Raw genomic sequence first — 16799 nt, 5'->3', positions numbered from 1 at the left:
AAAAGGACTTGCTCTCTCTCTACGACCCAATTCTTTTTCTCTTTCGTTTTCTTCTTTTTTCAAAAAAAAAAAAAAAAAAAAAAAAAAAAACAAACGACTTTCAACTTTTGAACTCTCTCGTCTGGCGATTGGACTCGTCAAAACTTTCTCCGTCTCTTGGAATCTGATTTCTGTTTTTTTTTCGTTCGCTGAGCTTTCCTTTCCTTTCCTTTCTCTACCTACGGTAACTCTTCGTTCTTCTTGTTCATCTTTTATTGTTCCTCCTTGTTGAGAATTAAGGCTTTGTTTTGTTTTTAATAGCTTTTTGCTTTTTCTGTTTTTGTTTGGCTCATCGGTAGTTATGGTTGTGGCTGAGAATTAGGTACTTTGTGCGGATAGTAATTGATGGTTTATTATTTTGTTTAAGCTGTTGTTGTTCGGCTTTTGGGAAAATGGAGGGTGCAATTGATAATTTGGAATTCTGAGTTTTGTGATATTGATTTTTTAATCAAGTATCGAAGTATATGAAATTTAATTTTAGCTGTTCATATCTATTTTATCATTTTATGGCTGTGGGTAAATCTCTTTAATTTTATTTTTTTTAATGTTTCTGTGGCATTTATAATACGTACTTTTCTGTTTTTTGTTTCTTGTTATGGCTCGTCAGAACTTGGATATTTGTCTTTAGTCGAATTTTACTAATAGGACAAAAGGAAATGGCATTGAGCAGAAACTATCTGTTTCTTGTTGGTATTATGCTTTCATAGGTATTTATCTATTATTTGTTATGCTTCTTTTCTGTGTCTTCTTGAAAACAGGCTTTCTCGAATTAATTTTCAATTCGATATCTTTTCATAGTTCGAGCAATGCCTTCACCCGGCTCACCTCAGTGGCAGGAGAAGGCTACTGTTTTCTTTTCTTCCTCAGGTATGCTTTTGATATATATATATATATATGTAGGGTTTCATAGTTTCATGTCTGCCCTCTCTTGTTTTTTATTGCACTAATTATGGTTTGACTGCAGGAACGAAGCTTAAAGAAGCTGGGCAGTCAGCTGGAACCTTAGTGGGAGATTTTGCAAAGGATGCAAAGGTTAATGTTGCTGATGCAGCAGAACGAGTTGGGTCAGCGGTTAAAAGTCGGTGGACGTTTCTTCGGGAGCCAGCAACTAGGCATATTCTGCAGGAACAATTAATCACTGCAGCTGCTACTACTGGCATGTTCTTGAGGAAGGGCATGTCAGGTACAAAGGACAAAGTTGCTGTTGGGAAGACAAAAGTTGAAGAGGTAATTTTACTAAAAATCAAAATTTGAAATTTATAAGATACTTATTTGACTCAACTAAAGTTTAATTGTTTCATGTGTAGAATTTATTTTGATACTTGATAGGGACAGTTAATTACTGTCCACTGCAGCTTTAAAATTAAGATAGTTTATCTATCACATTTGAGATGGAAAATTTTTTGTAGGTGGCAAAAAGGACTGCACAAAAAAGTAAGACAATTTTGACTGACATTGAAAGATGGCAGAAGGTATATGATTTTGATGCTGCTTTCTGTTTTGATATACTTTTTCCATTTAAATCTGGAAGCAATGCATGTTAATGTTCCTCTTTGTTGTCTATTTCCAGGGAGTGGCAAGCACTGATGGTAAGTGTATTAAACTTTAAACGTTTTATCTATATTATGAGGATATTCATTTTTTTTTCTTTCACTCTTTTCCCGGTTCTTCCACTTTAAAGTTGTATATATATATATATATATATATATAAGGTGAATTTTATTTGTTGGGGGAGCATGCAAGTGGCTGTTATTAGGAACTACCTGCTATCTGCAGCTAAAAATTAGTGTTGGGGAATCTAATGTTAGTCTTACCTTTTGGAAAATCTTCTGAATGGTTTTAGGAGCATTCATCAATATAAAGGTTTTGGGCTTATTGGCATAGTTTTGACATTCCCTAGTAAAGGCAACTATCCTGCATCCTGAATCCAATGTTTGTGATGATTGATAGTCTTCTTATTTCCCTTTGCATCTAGTATTTGGAGTTCCAATTGAGGTCACTGTTCAAAGACAAGAATCCAGCAGGCCTATTCCCCATATTTTGGTCAAATGTGCAGATTATCTCATATTATCAGGTAATTGATTTGAGAATCATTAAGACATTGGCGTTCGTCCATTATTTGATATTCATTCTGGATTGGAATTAATCTTTTACATTTCATTGTCAGGATTAAACTCAATGCAGTTGTTTAAAGCTGAAGGAAATATAAAGGCTATTCAGCAATTGATCTCTATATATAACCAAGGTATCTTGACCGTTGTGGCTCAAAATTGACACTCACTTTATTCAGCACGGTGATGTTATATTTTTGCTTAAATATGGTGTAGATGCCAGTGCTTCATTGCCAGAAGGTGTAAATCCACTTGATGTGGCAGCTCTGATCAAGTTTTATCTTGCAAGTCTTCCTGAACCTCTAACAACATTTGAGCTCTATAATGAGATTAAAGGTGCTCGCTCTAGCATATATGCAATGAAAAATATCCTGAAGAAGCTTCCTACTGTAAACTATATGACTTTGGAGCTTATCACTGCACTGCTGCTCCGTGTCAGCCAGAAATCACTTCTTAACAAGGCAAGCGATATTTCTTTCTCTCTTCCTTCATTCCCAGCAGATTTGGGCTGTACCCTTCTGCCTACCCACACAGAACGGTTGCATAAGAAAGGATGTCCTAATAGTTATTGTTTACAGTTTTTATTCCCTGACCTCTTCAATGCACAGATAGCAAATGGCTACTATTTGTAATCTATGCTCTGTTTTAGAATATGCATGTTTGCGACTGCATTGCTTTTTCTTTTATGGTAGATTTTCTTCAATATGGCAATATTAGCAGTTTGCAGCACTTGTTTTGCATGGGAGTTCACGGGTGCATTCATTTGGATTACTGGTAAGCCAAACAAAATGAGCTGGTCAGAATCATCTAGGACTGAAACTTTTCTGATGGTGTCTCTTTATTGGCTGTGCATGATTTAATATAATTTCCCTTTCAATTGCTTCTTAGGCTCTCTTTAACCTCACAATAAGATGGAGGTTTTCAAGTGTTCTTCAGAATGACCATCTGGCCTCTTTTGCTTTCCCAACATTGAATGGCGTCATCCATATGAAATTGTTGGGTCCACACACACATCTGATACCATATGTTGCTTCTTTGTCTCCTGTAGATGGATGCACGAAGCCTTGCCATGGAAACCGCCCCTGTCATTATGTGGCGGAAAGAGCAGAAACCAGAAATTTACAGGCAATTCTGGAATCAAGCATCAAGATATTCTTCCAAGAAGAGCATGGATCAAGCACCTGTTTATAGTGAATGGGACATGCTTTCAGGTGCGTCACATGTCAAATACTTCCTGTATAGCTCAGACAAAAATCTTTTACTTTTTTCATGAATTGATGTTCTTTTGTATGCAAGGAACTAGTTAATTCATTCAATAGCTAGGCTTTGATTTCAGCAGATGCATCTCAAAATGTACTTGCTTTCATCAACTATAAAGACTGATGGATGGAATAATAAATTGTGCTGCTAATGGACAAAAGAAAAATTGAAAGCTAAGAGTCTTAATTAATGGTATATCTTTTTTTTTTTTTTTCTTTTTTTCTTTATGGCAACAGAAGAAGGTGAAGGTATGGATGCTTCATCCGCCATTCCCTTGGATGATGGTACACCTATGGATTTTGGTGCTATTGAGGTTATTCAGTGTCTCATAGAACAGCACAATGCAATATTCACAGATGCAAATGAGACAGTGTGGAGGTAACCCAAGAATCTTAGAATGAAACCTGTTTCCTGGATTCTTCATGTGACTTGGTGTAACAGTTGGTGGTGTAGAGTGATTAGTTCTGATGGTGGAATTCTATTATTCACAACCATTGCTCATCAGCAGGTATTCAAGTTTTTTTGCCAAACCTAGGACTATTGGATGTGGTTTTGTAAATTCTAGGGGTCAGGAAGTACTCAATTTTGTTAATATTGAAACTTGAAAGTGCATTATTTTGCCTGAACATGTTTTGTTTGTTTAGGAAAGGAAAGGAAATCAATAAGACATGCAATGTTTTAACAATTGCTTGCTATAGAAATTCTGGTTTGCTTTGAGAAATATTTACACGAAATTGATTTGCGATTGAAAGTTGCTGTAACAGATGTTAATTTTCCAAGAAATGAATTTCTTTTTCTGACGAGCTATAACATATTGCATGATGAATTCAGTTGACTAATGGCTATGATATTTTTATATATGCACGAATGAAGAGCAATCGAAGCGAAAGGGAAAAGAAAAAAAAATAGAATTTGAAATTAATTATATAAAAAGATTGAACTCATAAAAAGAAATTTTAAGTAAGTTAATTATTGTTTTATATATATATATATGATTTGAATAAAAACAAAAGAAAATGACTAATATTTGGTCTGCTCTCTTCATGCGTTGTCATACATAATGTTAAGAACAAGATTAGTCATAGTTCCATTTTCAGTTTAAAATGGGAGAAGGTAGACAGGCGAACAATGACTACTACTTGTTCTTCTTTCCAATATGCCATTTCCAAACAAGCATTTTATAGGTTGATTTCGAGTTTAAGTAATGTTTCCTTATTCTTCAGTATTTTTTTTATTAATGTTTCCTAATTATCTTTATATATACATTATTATAAAGTTCTGAATATTTATGTATAATGTAATAAGATGTATTTTAATCTTTTTATACATCCTAATGAGATTGCAAGTATTAGATATTTCATATTTTTAAAGCCTAAATTTGATTAATAATCAGTACAATGTGAAAGAAGGTCATAGCATAGAACTGATTTTATTATTTTTGATGTTATTTCGTATCTGAATCAGTAGAGATAAGAAGGGAATTTTGTTATTATTATTTTTTACTCCAATTTCGTCTCTTTCTCAAGAAGGGATGGGTAGTTGCTTTCCCTCAATTTAGCTTTGCTTTTGAAACATAATTACTACTTTGCATTATCTGATTTCTACCAGATTTATGTTAATAGAAATCGTACTTCACAATTAAAATTAGCAGAATAACTTGAGCTTGACACCTACTTTATTAATTTTGAATATTTTTCAAATAAAAATAAATAGCTATTTTGCTTATGATCTAATAAATATAAATAATATATAAAGCCTGTTGAGCTGAGTATTTATAATTATACAATTAAATTATGAATAAATACAGGTAATGATTTATATTGAAGAATTTAGAATCTGTCAGCCATGTCTTTTATGGCTATTTTATTTTTAATCAATATTTCTTATATTTATTTTCATCTCAAAATATGAATATCTTTCATTAAATCCAAAAAGCTATTTGTTTAGAAATAAAATAACAGTGGAGCGGAGATGTGGAAAACATTTTATCTCATAAATGATGCTGATAAACGTTGTCGTTCAAAATAGCAATAATATGGTCTGTCACCGGTAAACAGTCGTATACAGTCGTGAGACTAGTTTTACTTGGTCACCAACAATTTAGAAGATAGAAAAACCAATGAACAAAGGGAAATTTGCCTTCTGAATTTATATCCAAAGATCAAAGAGATTTAATTTAATTTTTTTTATAAATAGCTCCCATGAATTTATGTCTAATGGTTAAACATATCCAATTTAAACTTTTTCATAAAATAGCTATTTGAACTTGTGTTCAAGTGTCAAATACATTCAATTTAACATTTAAAAAAAAATAAATAATATTAGATTTTTAGATTTTAATTGAATTATAAAAATTAAAAATAACTTTAATTTTTTTAATTTACGTGACGTACTGTAAAAGAGTGTATTTAATAAATTTAAAATTTGAATTTAATTGACCTAAGAATGATAAGTTTTGAGCCCATTTATCAAGAAAGTTGAAATTTGACTTATTTAATTTTTGGAAAGTTAAAATTTGACTTATTTAATTCTTAAAATATTGAAATTTGATTTATTTATCTTATCATTTTTGGATCAACTAAATTTAAAATTTATTAATTTTCAAATATGCTATTGTAACGCGCTTTATTGGATATTATATCAGTAAATTAATAAAATGAATATTATTTTTAACTTTTATAATTTGATTAAGACCTAAATTTTTTTAAAAATAAGTCTAAATTGGATGTATTTAACTATTGCACCTAAGTTTGGGGGGCTATTTGCTGAAAAAGTTTAGATTGGATGTATTTGACTCATGGACTTAAGTTTAAGGGACTATTTATCGAAAAAATTTAAATTAGATGTATTTGATGTTTGGACATAAATTGAGGGATCAAATTGATCCTTTGTCCAAAAATGAATGGTTAAAAGGAAAGAAATCCAAAAACATCTTGGCAGTATCGAGGTCCAACATTTGATCGAATCAGAAAGCTAATCAGTGACAGTTCCATGGCCACGGGAAGCCTACCCACCATTCTTCTCTTCCTCTTCACATTCTTCTCCATGGTAATTGATTTATTAATTAATGTCTCGCAAATCAAATACTGATGGAAAAAAGGGAATGAAATCGAGTCTTACGCAGTTCCACATTCTCTTGCTTATATTCTCAGGTACTAGTAGATGATGGCGCTGTGAGTTCAGCCCAGTACCCACTAGTAGTGAGCACGTGGCCATTCAAAGAAGCTGTTAAAGCTGCTTGGAGAGCTGTAGATGGTGGCCTTTCTGCTGTTGATGCCGTTGTGGAGGGTTGTTCTACTTGTGAGGTACTTAGGTGTGATGGTACAGGTAACTTCGTTTGTCATGTCATAATTGCTTCTTATTAATATTCTAACGTGAAAGTGAAATTAAAAAAGTTCAACATGTTCTTACTTCAATTTTTGCGTAATGAGTGTTCAATTGTAATGTATACTTCAACTCTGTACCTGTTGTTTCGTAAGTAGTTTCCAATGTCGATTGTTGATAATAGAAATAAATTGAAAATATCATGATGCAGCCTTAAGATTGTTCTTACTATATTCTCATTATTGTAGCTGTATAAGATTTCTGATGTCTTCAGCAATTTTAATCTGGATTGAACAGTGGGACCTGGTGGAAGTCCAGATGAGAATGGAGAAACTACAATTGATGCCCTGGTCATGAATGGGGTAACCACCATTCTTATATCCCTTTAATCCAAATTTTTTTATGAATCTTTCCTTTTTGCTCCACTTAAATGTGAAAAATGATATAGATTATCCATTTTGCTAAGGATATAGGTGACAATGGAGGTTGGAGCTGTTGCTGCCATGAGGTATGTGAAAGATGGCATCAAAGCTGCAAAATTAGTGATGCAACATACACAACACACTCTGCTTGTTGGGGAGCAGGCATCAGCCTTTGCCATTTCATTGGGTCTTCCTGGACCTACAAACCTGAGTTCATCTGAGTCCATGGAGAAATGGACTAAATGGAAAGAAAATCGCTGCCAACCTAACTTTTGGAAAAATGTCTTGCCAGTTAACAGCTGTGGTCCTTATCATCCAAAGGGCATCATGAATGTCAAGGAAGAGGAATGCTCCCAAATTAACGCAATGGGACTGGCTGAACCAAGATCATCTCATATTGGTCGTCATAACCATGACACTATATCAATGGCCGTCATTGATAGGGTAAGTTGATGAAAGGGCAGAGTTCAATTTGACAGATATTCCTCAAATATACTCCATGAACCAACTTACTTTTGCATGCAGATGGGGCATGTAGCTGTTGGTACATCAACAAATGGGGCCACATATAAGATCCCAGGCAGGTAGGTGAATGCATGGTCTATAGACAGTAAAAATCATATGAAAATAAACTTTTTTCAACTATTATGAGCAAATGAACTAGAAGCCAGTTTGTTGCAACTTCTATGCAGTATGGGTATTCTTACTTAGCTATCATTTTTAATTTGATTGCAGAGTGGGTGATGGGCCCATTGCGGGATCTTCAGCATATGCCGACAATGATGTTGGTGCTTGTGGTGCGACCGGTGATGGTGACATCATGATGCGCTTCCTTCCATGGTATTGTCTTAAATATCCTTGTTTCTGATTTTTGTATAGGAGTTCTGTGTTTGCTGAAGTTGGACAAAGCCTGTATTTTCTCTGAAATTTGTTCATTTGTTTGACTGAGATTCGTATTTTTTGGGGGATTTTAAAAATAATACAGTTTGGTTGTAGTCTAATAGGACCTACTGAACTAAATGATTCAAGAAAATAAGTCAGCGTAGCTGACTTGAGAGATCAGATTGGACTGCTCATGCACCAGATAGGGTAGTATTTTGAATGATTTTCATTTTGGTCAAGTTTCCTTCTGGCTTTAATTCCAAGGTCATGCTTAGAGCTTTAGAATGTTTTAGGTTATTGAATCAATAGCATAATTAAGATACTACTAGAAAACCCAAACTACATGCTGTCCTGTCTATACTTCCTGTTTTGAGCAATGCTTGTAAGAATCCAACTAATCACTTTTGTTGGTTTCTCTGTTTACACGAGCCCTTGAACTACCAATCTATGATCATGTTCCAGTTCAGAGTTTATGAATGTGCAAGTTTGAGATTTACCTCCTGCACTTGACCTAATTCTGTTTTATGATTTATCCTGCTCAAAGCTGAATCTTCTTGCCATTTGTTTTAGCTATCAAGTAGTCGAAAGTATGAGATTAGGTATGGAACCTAGAGACGCTGCCAAGGATGCAATATCACGTATCGCAAGAAAATTTCCTGGTTTTGTGGGAGCTGTTTTTGCCGTCAATAAGAATGGTGTGCATGCTGGTGCTTGCCATGGATGGACGTTTCAGTACTCGGTGAGGAGTCCAGAAATGAACAAGGTGGAGGTTTTCACAGTGTTCCCCTGAGCCTGAAGTAGCAACTCATTATTGCAAACCATTAGTTAATTCATCAGAGAATGCAACATCCTCGCTGTATTTTTCCAATAACTTTGTTAAAGTGCATGTCTAGAAATTATTTTGGCCCATTTTATGTTCGGTTGAGTGAAAAGAAGATATTTCCATAGCTTGAGAATTGGGAGAATGTAATGCAAAAGCTTGCAACACAAGTGTGTGTTAGGCTTGCGTTATTAATTAAAATCGAAACATTATGAAACCTGTTGTGCTCTTTACATTTTAAGTTTAAGCTCAGCTTTGTCAAATATTTGAAAAGATATTAGACTTGGTTAAAACCATTTGGGCTGGTGTACCTACTGTTACAAAGGACGTCAGAGCGGTCTCGGATTTCCCAATATTTATTTTCATGGGCTATGTCTGTAAAAATATCTTAAATTCTTTTTAAAAAAAATATCATTTTTATTATATAAATTTCTTTTGCATTTTAAATTTTTAATTAGTTAATTGAGCAAATAAAAAAATTTATATTTGCGATGGCTTTTTGATTATAAGACCGTACGGTACATGGAACGAGATATATATAAAAAAATTAATAAATATCCATAGTAATTGTATGTATTTTTTTTAGTGATGAATAAAGGTAATAGTGTGAAGGATAATAAAAAAGTGATGATAATATTGTCAAATTATAAATGCGCATCTATATATATATATATATATATATATATATATATATATATATATATATATATTTATGATAATGTTGATTTTTATTGTTTTGAGGGCGTTGGTGGAAATAAAAGAGGTGCTAGTGGCTGGTATTTTGATGAGTTTAATTGGCTGTAGTAACTAAAAAATCAATAATTATTATTTTTAGTCTAGTTTAAACAATAATGTGATCCAATTAACTTATTGCTTGCATTTATTTTGATTTCAATTACATCGCTTAGGCTCAATTTAGCTTTTCTTTTTTGTTTTTTTTGTTTCAATGTTTCTAGTATAGCACGTCTAACTTATTCTTTATAAAGTTATTAAATTAAACATATTCAAAAGATTTACAAGTTTTCTTAAAGAAAAAAAGGACAAGTTTAGAGGTTAAATTTAACATAAAGGTGAAAAAGAGCTAATTGAACCTGATCGCAAAATTTTGGGGCCAAATTGAAACTTATTGCCTACAAAAATATCTACCAACTTTTTATTATCAATCAATCGCCATTTCCGATTAGACTATTCCTTAATTTATCTAATAATGAAGAACCTGGTTTGGATGATGAAATTGTGGGAATTCTTCTCTTTCCCTTGATCGTACTCAAATCAGGCTGAGCTGTTTGTCTTAATAATAATAATAAAAAAAAACACAGATTTGTATAATAACAATAATAATTAATCAGTAGAAATCTGGGTTAATGGAAATTATAAGGAGAGATGATGATGCTGATGATAATGGCAGCAATAGTATTAGTAATGTCGAAGGAGATTTTGATGAATCATCGGTTTTGAGATCGACCTTTTTCTTGGATAATGTTGGGGAAGTTTCTCTCGTTCTGAATTCTGAAGGGTTGTCTTGGAAATTGCTTGATTCTTTCGAAACTGTAAGTACCTTTATCTCAATTATTATGCCTACGCGCACAGAATTTTTTTAAAATCTTTTAATTGCATTGCATCTCCTTTTTATTATTACCTGTTTGTATCTTTAGTTTTCTCCTTTCGCTCTGTTTTTCTGAAAGAAATTAGAAACTAACTTTGAAAATGGCATTTAAAATATAAATAGCTTGCAAGTGTTTATGGTAGATTATATAGTTCAAATTTCAATTTATGATGCTTTCCACGTCTGTGTAACAGGATGACTCGATTTGTTTAGGAATTAAATTTGTTCCCAAAGTTGCTACTGAGATAAAGTTTTCGGGCACATATGGTGTTGAGATAACAAACTATGGTTTAATTCATGGATCAAATCGCCCTAATGTTGGAAAATATCTTTTAAGTCGCAAGTCGCATGACTCTGAGGTTTGTTCTAATCTATGTTGTTGATGTTAACCATATGGCACAGATGTGATAAGTACATAACTGAAGATAATACTGCAGATGCATCGATTTACAGTGCATGGTGTCCAAAAGTCTCAGACCCAGCCATGTCTTTGGGTCTTAACTGCATACACATTTGGTCACAAGGATCTGCAGACATGTCACATTTGGGTTAATCGAATTAAGGCTTCCCTGAAGATAGAAGTGGAGAGGCCAAAGAATCTTCTGGTTTGTTCTGGAAATAGTTATTGTTATTTATTGTTTTAATAGAATTCAGTTGGTAAAAGACATAAACTAGTTGTAAAAATGCTTCCAGATTTTATTTCTTATTGACTAGGTTTTCGTTAATCCAAGGAGTGGGAAAGCACATGGCTGTAGGACCTGGGAAACTGTGGCTCCTATATTCTCACGTGCTGAAGTAGAAACAAAGGTATTAACATACTTAATGAATCTCTAAACATCTTCCCTAAGTAATGAGCATTGTCAATTTGTGATATCCTGTAGCAAACCTGCATATACATTATTTCCAATTTTAATTATTGCTCCGCACTGTTACTTTCATTTGGATATCAATTAAGATTGCACTAATATTGAGTTGCAAAGGCTTAAGGAAAGACAAATGCCGTGCTGCATTCAGCTGGTATGATCATAATCTGTTAACTACTTATGCCGCCAGGAAGTTGCCACTGAGATAGTTTTTCTTGTTTTACATCTATCATTTTCTTAATAGAAAGAGTCGGTTGCAAAAATTACTTGGAATACAGTGAGTTAATACTCTATTCAAATTTCTTCATCAGGTGGTTGTGACACAGAGGGCAGGACATGCATTTGATGTGATGGCATCTCTTGCAAACAGGGAACTCAGTGCATATGATGGTGTCGTAGTTGTTGTAAGCATTAAGATCCTTTGATATGCATCACTTTCATGCTTCAAATTTGTTTTAATTATGTTTCAATAGTAGGCAGTAGTAGATCATGCACTAAACTGGGTGAGAATGGAGGAAATAATTTTTATAGCAGACTCCAATTAGTTGGGATTCAGGAACTAAGCCTGGTTGAGTTGAGGCAGTTCTAGATCTTACAATTTTCAGATCAATAAATAATGCTGGATTTTGACCTTATTTCTTGATTAGTGATTATACGTTATTGCTATTTGATATGGCTCCAGGGTGGTGATGGTTTCTTCAACGAAATCCTTAACGGGTTTCTTCTTTCTAGGCATAAAGCCCCTCACCCACCATCTCCTTCAGATTTTATTCATTCTGACGAGAGAAAAGTCAATGCTTTAGTTCATGATCCAAATGAACCAGTTCTTGAAGCTGCTAACAAAATTGAAGACGATGCTCCTCTTATTTCAAGTTCTATATGCAATGGATTGGGATTAAGAGATGTTGGTATGTACAATAGTAACAATATGTGCATAGAACTGAATAGCTAGATTTGGATGGCAGTCATAGAAAGGTGTTTATCTAATGGATTTCTGCATGTATCTGAAATTACAGGAACTGAAGATGTTCCTGACAACACAGGTTAGTAAGCTCCACTCTTATAGGTGTAGGCATTTACTACAATTTGGTATGCCATAATTATATCTTTATTCCAATTTCCATTTCAATAGGAATTAGATGAAGCAGGTAGGAGCACTTAGTCTCAATTTCATATATTTTCATATCTGATAATATCTTTTTGCTACTCTGGCAACTGGCAGATGAAGATCTTGAGTTTCGACATCTCAGAGAAAATCTTAGATTTGGAATTATTCCTGCTGGTTCAACTGATGCAATTGTCATGTGGTATTTTCTTATTAGATAGTTTTTCCTCATTTATAAGGCATACAAGTTAATACCTCCTTAAATGCTAGAGTTTGGCAAGGTTGTTATACCACCGAGGCTTTGAAGTTTCCTTCTCTGTTTTACTCATATCAGTGCTGCTGACGATTCTAACTTTGGAAAAGAACAACAAGAAGTTTCTAGGACATGCTTTCAACTTAATTCTAATATCATTTTCCATCATGTAAACACTGTTAGCTGGTAGCTGTTAGTTGTATGGCTTCATGCTAGGAAGCTAAGAATAAAGTGAAAATTCAATAGAGAACAGATATATGCTCACAATTTTAGAAAGTCAGTGAACTTATGCCACCTGTACTACTTTGAAGACTAGGGATTCAGCTTTCAGCATTGAACTGGGAGCTTAAAGTCTGTAACTCAAGGTGTTTGAATAGACTAGCATCTTCAGATAGTTAGTTGTATCAAAATAGTATTGAAATGCCTTGACCAAAGTTTAATTTGTGCTCAAATAATTATCTCTGCTTCATAAAGCTTCAAATGCTAAATAACAATGATGTATCTCAGTTCATTTTTTAAATCATTTCGTGCATGATTCTTTTTCATGGCAGTGTATTGAGGCAAAACTACTGCCATCGTATCCCACATTTGATTATACCAAATTGTCTGTAAAGATAGCTTCCCAGCAACCTCCCTCTCTCTCTTATTCTGAAGAGCTGTGCCTTCTTCTTTTTTGCTATTCTAGCTGTTGTAGTCTCATATATCTATTATTTTTCTCTGTGCAGTACAACCGGAACAAGAGATCCTATAACATCTACATTGCACATTGTGTTGGGTAAAAGGGTGAACCTTGATATAGCTCAAGTTGTGAGATGGAAAATATCATCTACATCAAATATTGAACCATGTGTGCGCTATGCAGCTTCTTTTGCTGGGTATTTTCTCATTTTTGTTGATGTATTAATTTGTGTAAATATCTCACATCTTAATTTGCTCTGGGTACTTTCTTCTTCATTTCACCTTATGATATTTTCTGAGCTCACTTATGTAGTTGCATTCACAAATTTATGGTAGACCAGTGAGGATTTTGGTTGATGACTATCTTTTGTGCTAGATCTTACATAAGGACTCTGCAGAAAATATCTTTCACTTCAGAAGTTACATTACGTTGGCTGTCTATAGAGAGTGGCATTTCATGTTCATTTTTCCAGACCAAATTTAAGAATTTTAAGCTAAACATCCTCAGATTACCATTTTTATTCTTCTTTCTCGCTATATTAAAGCTAGAGAAGAAATTATGCCTGTATGCTACCATTTCTTTCTGATGGCATATTTTTGCAAATATGGTGCCCTCCTATTAATATTCTCTATGCTCTTTCCAAAATTCTGAAGTTTCTTGTGTGCTTGATCCCCTTGCGTCTGTTTTTCTGCACTGCTTGTGTGACAGCCACTCTCGGCGCCTGGTCTATGTATGATGTTAGTCGAGTATAGCTTACCATCTATTTTATCTTGTTATATTTTTCTGCATTTGTCTGTATCTCATCTTTACTAGATGCCTTTCTTATTTTTTCTCTTAAAGCTCTTGTAAATTAGTGGTGGCTGGAGGGGTGTAGAAAGAATAATTATACCTTTTCTGTAATTATATTAAGCTATGCTTTTTTTGTCATAATATTAAGATGCTTTTTGAAGTTTCTCCTGAATTTTCCATTCTCACTGATGTCAGGTATGGATTTTATGGAGATGTTATTACAGAGAGTGAAAAGTACCGTTGGATGGGCCCCAAACGTTATGATTATGCAGGAACAAAGGTGTTTTTGAGACACAGGTAATTCCTTTTGTAGTATTTGGTTCTTGTTTCCTTGAGGGTTTATCTGAATAACTGGATCTGTATACATCATTGTGTTTCTTTCTGTATAAAAAACCTTCATTTTCTTCTGCCTTTAGTTGGATGATATGCGTAGGGGCAGTTCTTTGTATTGATCTTGTTCATGTTATTCTCTAGCTAAATGCATCAATTATGTTTTGGTTTATTTCTGAAGAAAATGGAGGAACAAGAACATTTGTGTAGTAGGGACGCCATAAATTGCTATCATTAAAGTGTTATTTTGATTGTGTATTCTCTCCCTGCATCAAGCTCTGGTAATGTTCACTCCCGCAGCAGCCAAGCCATGCAGGGTGGAATAGTCACTTGCATTTTCTCAGGGCCCAGATTATGGTCTTTTGTATGTGGTGTTCTCAACAAATGGTACAAATTAGCCTTGTCGACTTTCCTGCTTGTGGTCAATGTTTCATACTATATGCATTAATATCTATTATTTCGTTGTGCTTTTCTTTTTTTTCTTTCTTTCTGTTGAAAGCATCTTTTTGTTGTTCAGATCATATGAGGCAGAAGTAGCATACATAGAAACTGAATCAGGAAAAGCAAATTCAACTGCTGGGAAAGGTCATCTACTTAGCAGAATTAGAGGTGCATTGGATAAATCAGAAAGAGCAGTTTGTCGGATAAATTGTGGTGTCTGTAACACGAAGCCTGTTTATGTGTCTACAAGAAATCTCTGTGCAACCCCTTATTCGCGTTCAGAAGGCACTAGATGGAAGAGATGTAAAGGAAATTTCCTTAGTGTTGGTGCTGCTATAATCTCTAACAGAAATGAAAGAGCACCGGATGGTTTGGTGGCTGATGCACACCTTTCAGATGGTTTCCTGCATCTCCTGCTGATTAGAGACTGTCCTCGTCCTTTATATTTATGGTACTGCCAAAAAAATTTTGAAAATTATCTTAGGAGTTAGGGTCATCTTCTTTATCATATCTTGTTCAGTTTATAAAAAGAAAAAAAAAAAAAAGAAATTGGCTTTTTTTTTTAGTTTAATAATTGGACTATCTCAATGCTTTTTATCTCCCTAAATAATGATTGAAAACATGCAGGCACCTTACCCAGCTAGCAAAGAGAGGGGGAAAGCCCCTGCATTTTGAGTTTGTGGAACACTATAAGGTATGTTTGTTTGGTGTATTAATCTAAATAATGTTGTGAAAGTCTCCTAATTATATTGTTTGTTGGTAGCAGACCCCGGCTTTTACATTTACTTCTTTTGGCAATGAGAGTGTTTGGAATTTGGACGGTGAGCTCTTTCCGGCACGCAAACTATCGGCACAAGTCTTTCAAGGGCTTATTAGTTTATTTGCATCTGGTCCTGAAGTTTAAGACTCTTTTTTCAGATGGACTGTAATTAGGTTATTTAATAACTTCAGTTTTGTTCCATTCAAATAAACCTAATATAATATTAACAGAGATAATATGAAGGGGCCTTAGTTTCGGAGCGAGATTTGGAAGTGTAGGATAAGGGATGAATTTACGCTGTAACTTATGTGTAATACTATTACTAACGACGCCAGAGGAACAGGAAAAGGTAAAGACAAAATATTGAACTTTTTGTAATTTTTAGCCACATATCAACTTTTAGTTTTACCCTTTTAACTGTGTTCAGTAAAGGGTTTCTGGAAGGGGACCAGTCTATTCCATTACCAATTGTCAGCCTCACCATTGGATTTCGTGTACGTGTTTTTGTTCCTTTCTCTTCTTTTTTCTTTTTTTCTTCTGAACTGAAGACAAAAAATAGTAAACTGTTGAATCATTCCAGGCAGAGCATAAAGCGAAACCAATAGAGTAGGTAGATTCAATTGTTGGTTTTTCTTTTTTCTTCTTTTTCCTTAAGCTTTGACATTTTGCTTCTATATCTGTTCGTAGGTCGGGCTGACCGAATTTGATTTTATTTTGAATAAATCCGAGCCCGTTCAAGTCCGAAATTTTTTTAATATCTCTTAGTTCAAGTCCGAGTCCGAAATTTTTAAAAAGTCTGACCCGGCTCGGCCCGGTCCGACCAATAGTTAAACTTATAAATACGGATCGGGTCTGGACGGGTTCGGGCCGGGCTTGAGTTTAGTTTTATCTAAATATATTATTAATAACAATAAAATTATAGACATAAATAATAGGTAGCTAAGTGGTATGTAGTACTTAATTATAAATTGAATGTCACATGTTTGAATGCTAGGTATGATATTTTTTTTTCCTAATTAAACTAAACATCGGGTCGGGCTGGACAAAATTATCCAAGTCCGGCCTGAAGAGTGCGGACCGAGCGGGTACCCAAACCCATGAACAGATCTACTTCT

At 34.1% G+C, this 16799-nt stretch overlaps 3 protein-coding genes across 6 annotated transcripts; all 3 read left to right on the top strand.

Annotated features, from left to right (window-relative positions):
- Positions 1–18: 18 nt before the first annotated feature.
- Positions 19–4095, top strand: LOC8289639 (uncharacterized Rho GTPase-activating protein At5g61530). Its single transcript, XM_015726935.3, has 10 exons — positions 19–223; positions 798–906; positions 1004–1266; positions 1449–1511; positions 1610–1628; positions 2015–2113; positions 2207–2284; positions 2367–2611; positions 3199–3361; positions 3647–4095. The coding sequence occupies exons 2-10, from the start codon at positions 846–848 to the stop codon at positions 3790–3792; spliced, it is 1137 nt and encodes a 378-aa protein (XP_015582421.2). The 5' UTR covers positions 19–223; positions 798–845; the 3' UTR covers positions 3793–4095.
- A 2117-nt stretch (positions 4096–6212) lies between these two features.
- On the top strand, positions 6213–9075 carry LOC8289640 (probable isoaspartyl peptidase/L-asparaginase 3). 4 transcript variants are annotated; one of them, XM_002510947.4, is made up of 7 exons: positions 6213–6458; positions 6563–6737; positions 7032–7096; positions 7208–7600; positions 7682–7740; positions 7892–7996; positions 8609–9075. In XM_002510947.4, exons 1-7 carry the CDS (start codon positions 6402–6404, stop codon positions 8826–8828), a joined length of 1074 nt encoding a protein of 357 aa, XP_002510993.1. In that variant the 5' UTR covers positions 6213–6401; the 3' UTR covers positions 8829–9075. The 4 variants fall into 4 exon arrangements, with proteins under 4 accessions (XP_002510993.1, XP_015578890.1, XP_015578894.1 ...); XM_015723404.3 differs by lacking the exon at positions 6213–6458 and having other exon boundaries at positions 6574–6715; XM_015723408.3 differs by lacking the exon at positions 6213–6458 and having other exon boundaries at positions 6574–6715; positions 7201–7600.
- Positions 9076–10011: 936 nt separating this feature from the next.
- LOC8289641 (ceramide kinase) lies at positions 10012–16181 on the top strand. Its single transcript, XM_048372756.1, has 13 exons — positions 10012–10408; positions 10659–10823; positions 10902–11069; positions 11179–11271; positions 11639–11731; positions 12010–12235; positions 12344–12370; positions 12550–12634; positions 13411–13560; positions 14349–14450; positions 15001–15375; positions 15552–15618; positions 15691–16181. Exons 1-13 carry the CDS (start codon positions 10223–10225, stop codon positions 15826–15828), a joined length of 1875 nt encoding a protein of 624 aa, XP_048228713.1. The 5' UTR covers positions 10012–10222; the 3' UTR covers positions 15829–16181.
- Positions 16182–16799: the final 618 nt, after the last annotated feature.

The sequence above is a fragment of the Ricinus communis genome, chromosome 4 (assembly GCF_019578655.1).
Source record: "Ricinus communis isolate WT05 ecotype wild-type chromosome 4, ASM1957865v1, whole genome shotgun sequence".
NCBI lineage: Eukaryota > Viridiplantae > Streptophyta > Magnoliopsida > Malpighiales > Euphorbiaceae > Ricinus > Ricinus communis.
The sequence above is the reverse complement of the archived record's forward strand: the minus strand, read 5'-3'. Positions and strand labels throughout refer to the sequence as shown.

Excerpts from the sequence above, each read along its gene's own strand:
- LOC8289639 (XM_015726935.3), top strand. The coding sequence starts at position 846 with ATGCCTTCACCCGGCTCACCTCAGTGGCAGGAGAAGGCTACTGTTTTC. Across the intron at positions 907-1,003 it reads TGTTTTCTTTTCTTCCTCAG|GAACGAAGCTTAAAGAAGCT; the intron begins GTATGCTTTTGA and ends GTTTGACTGCAG. Across the intron at positions 2,612-3,198 it reads AGAAATCACTTCTTAACAAG|ATGGATGCACGAAGCCTTGC; the intron begins GCAAGCGATATT and ends TGTCTCCTGTAG.
- LOC8289640 (XM_002510947.4), top strand. The coding sequence starts at position 6,402 with ATGGCCACGGGAAGCCTACCCACCATTCTTCTCTTCCTCTTCACATTC. Across the intron at positions 7,097-7,207 it reads ATGCCCTGGTCATGAATGGG|GTGACAATGGAGGTTGGAGC; the intron begins GTAACCACCATT and ends CTAAGGATATAG. Across the intron at positions 7,741-7,891 it reads ACATATAAGATCCCAGGCAG|AGTGGGTGATGGGCCCATTG; the intron begins GTAGGTGAATGC and ends ATTTGATTGCAG.
- LOC8289641 (XM_048372756.1), top strand. The coding sequence starts at position 10,223 with ATGGAAATTATAAGGAGAGATGATGATGCTGATGATAATGGCAGCAAT. Across the intron at positions 11,070-11,178 it reads AGAGGCCAAAGAATCTTCTG|GTTTTCGTTAATCCAAGGAG; the intron begins GTTTGTTCTGGA and ends CTTATTGACTAG. Across the intron at positions 13,561-14,348 it reads TATGCAGCTTCTTTTGCTGG|GTATGGATTTTATGGAGATG; the intron begins GTATTTTCTCAT and ends CACTGATGTCAG.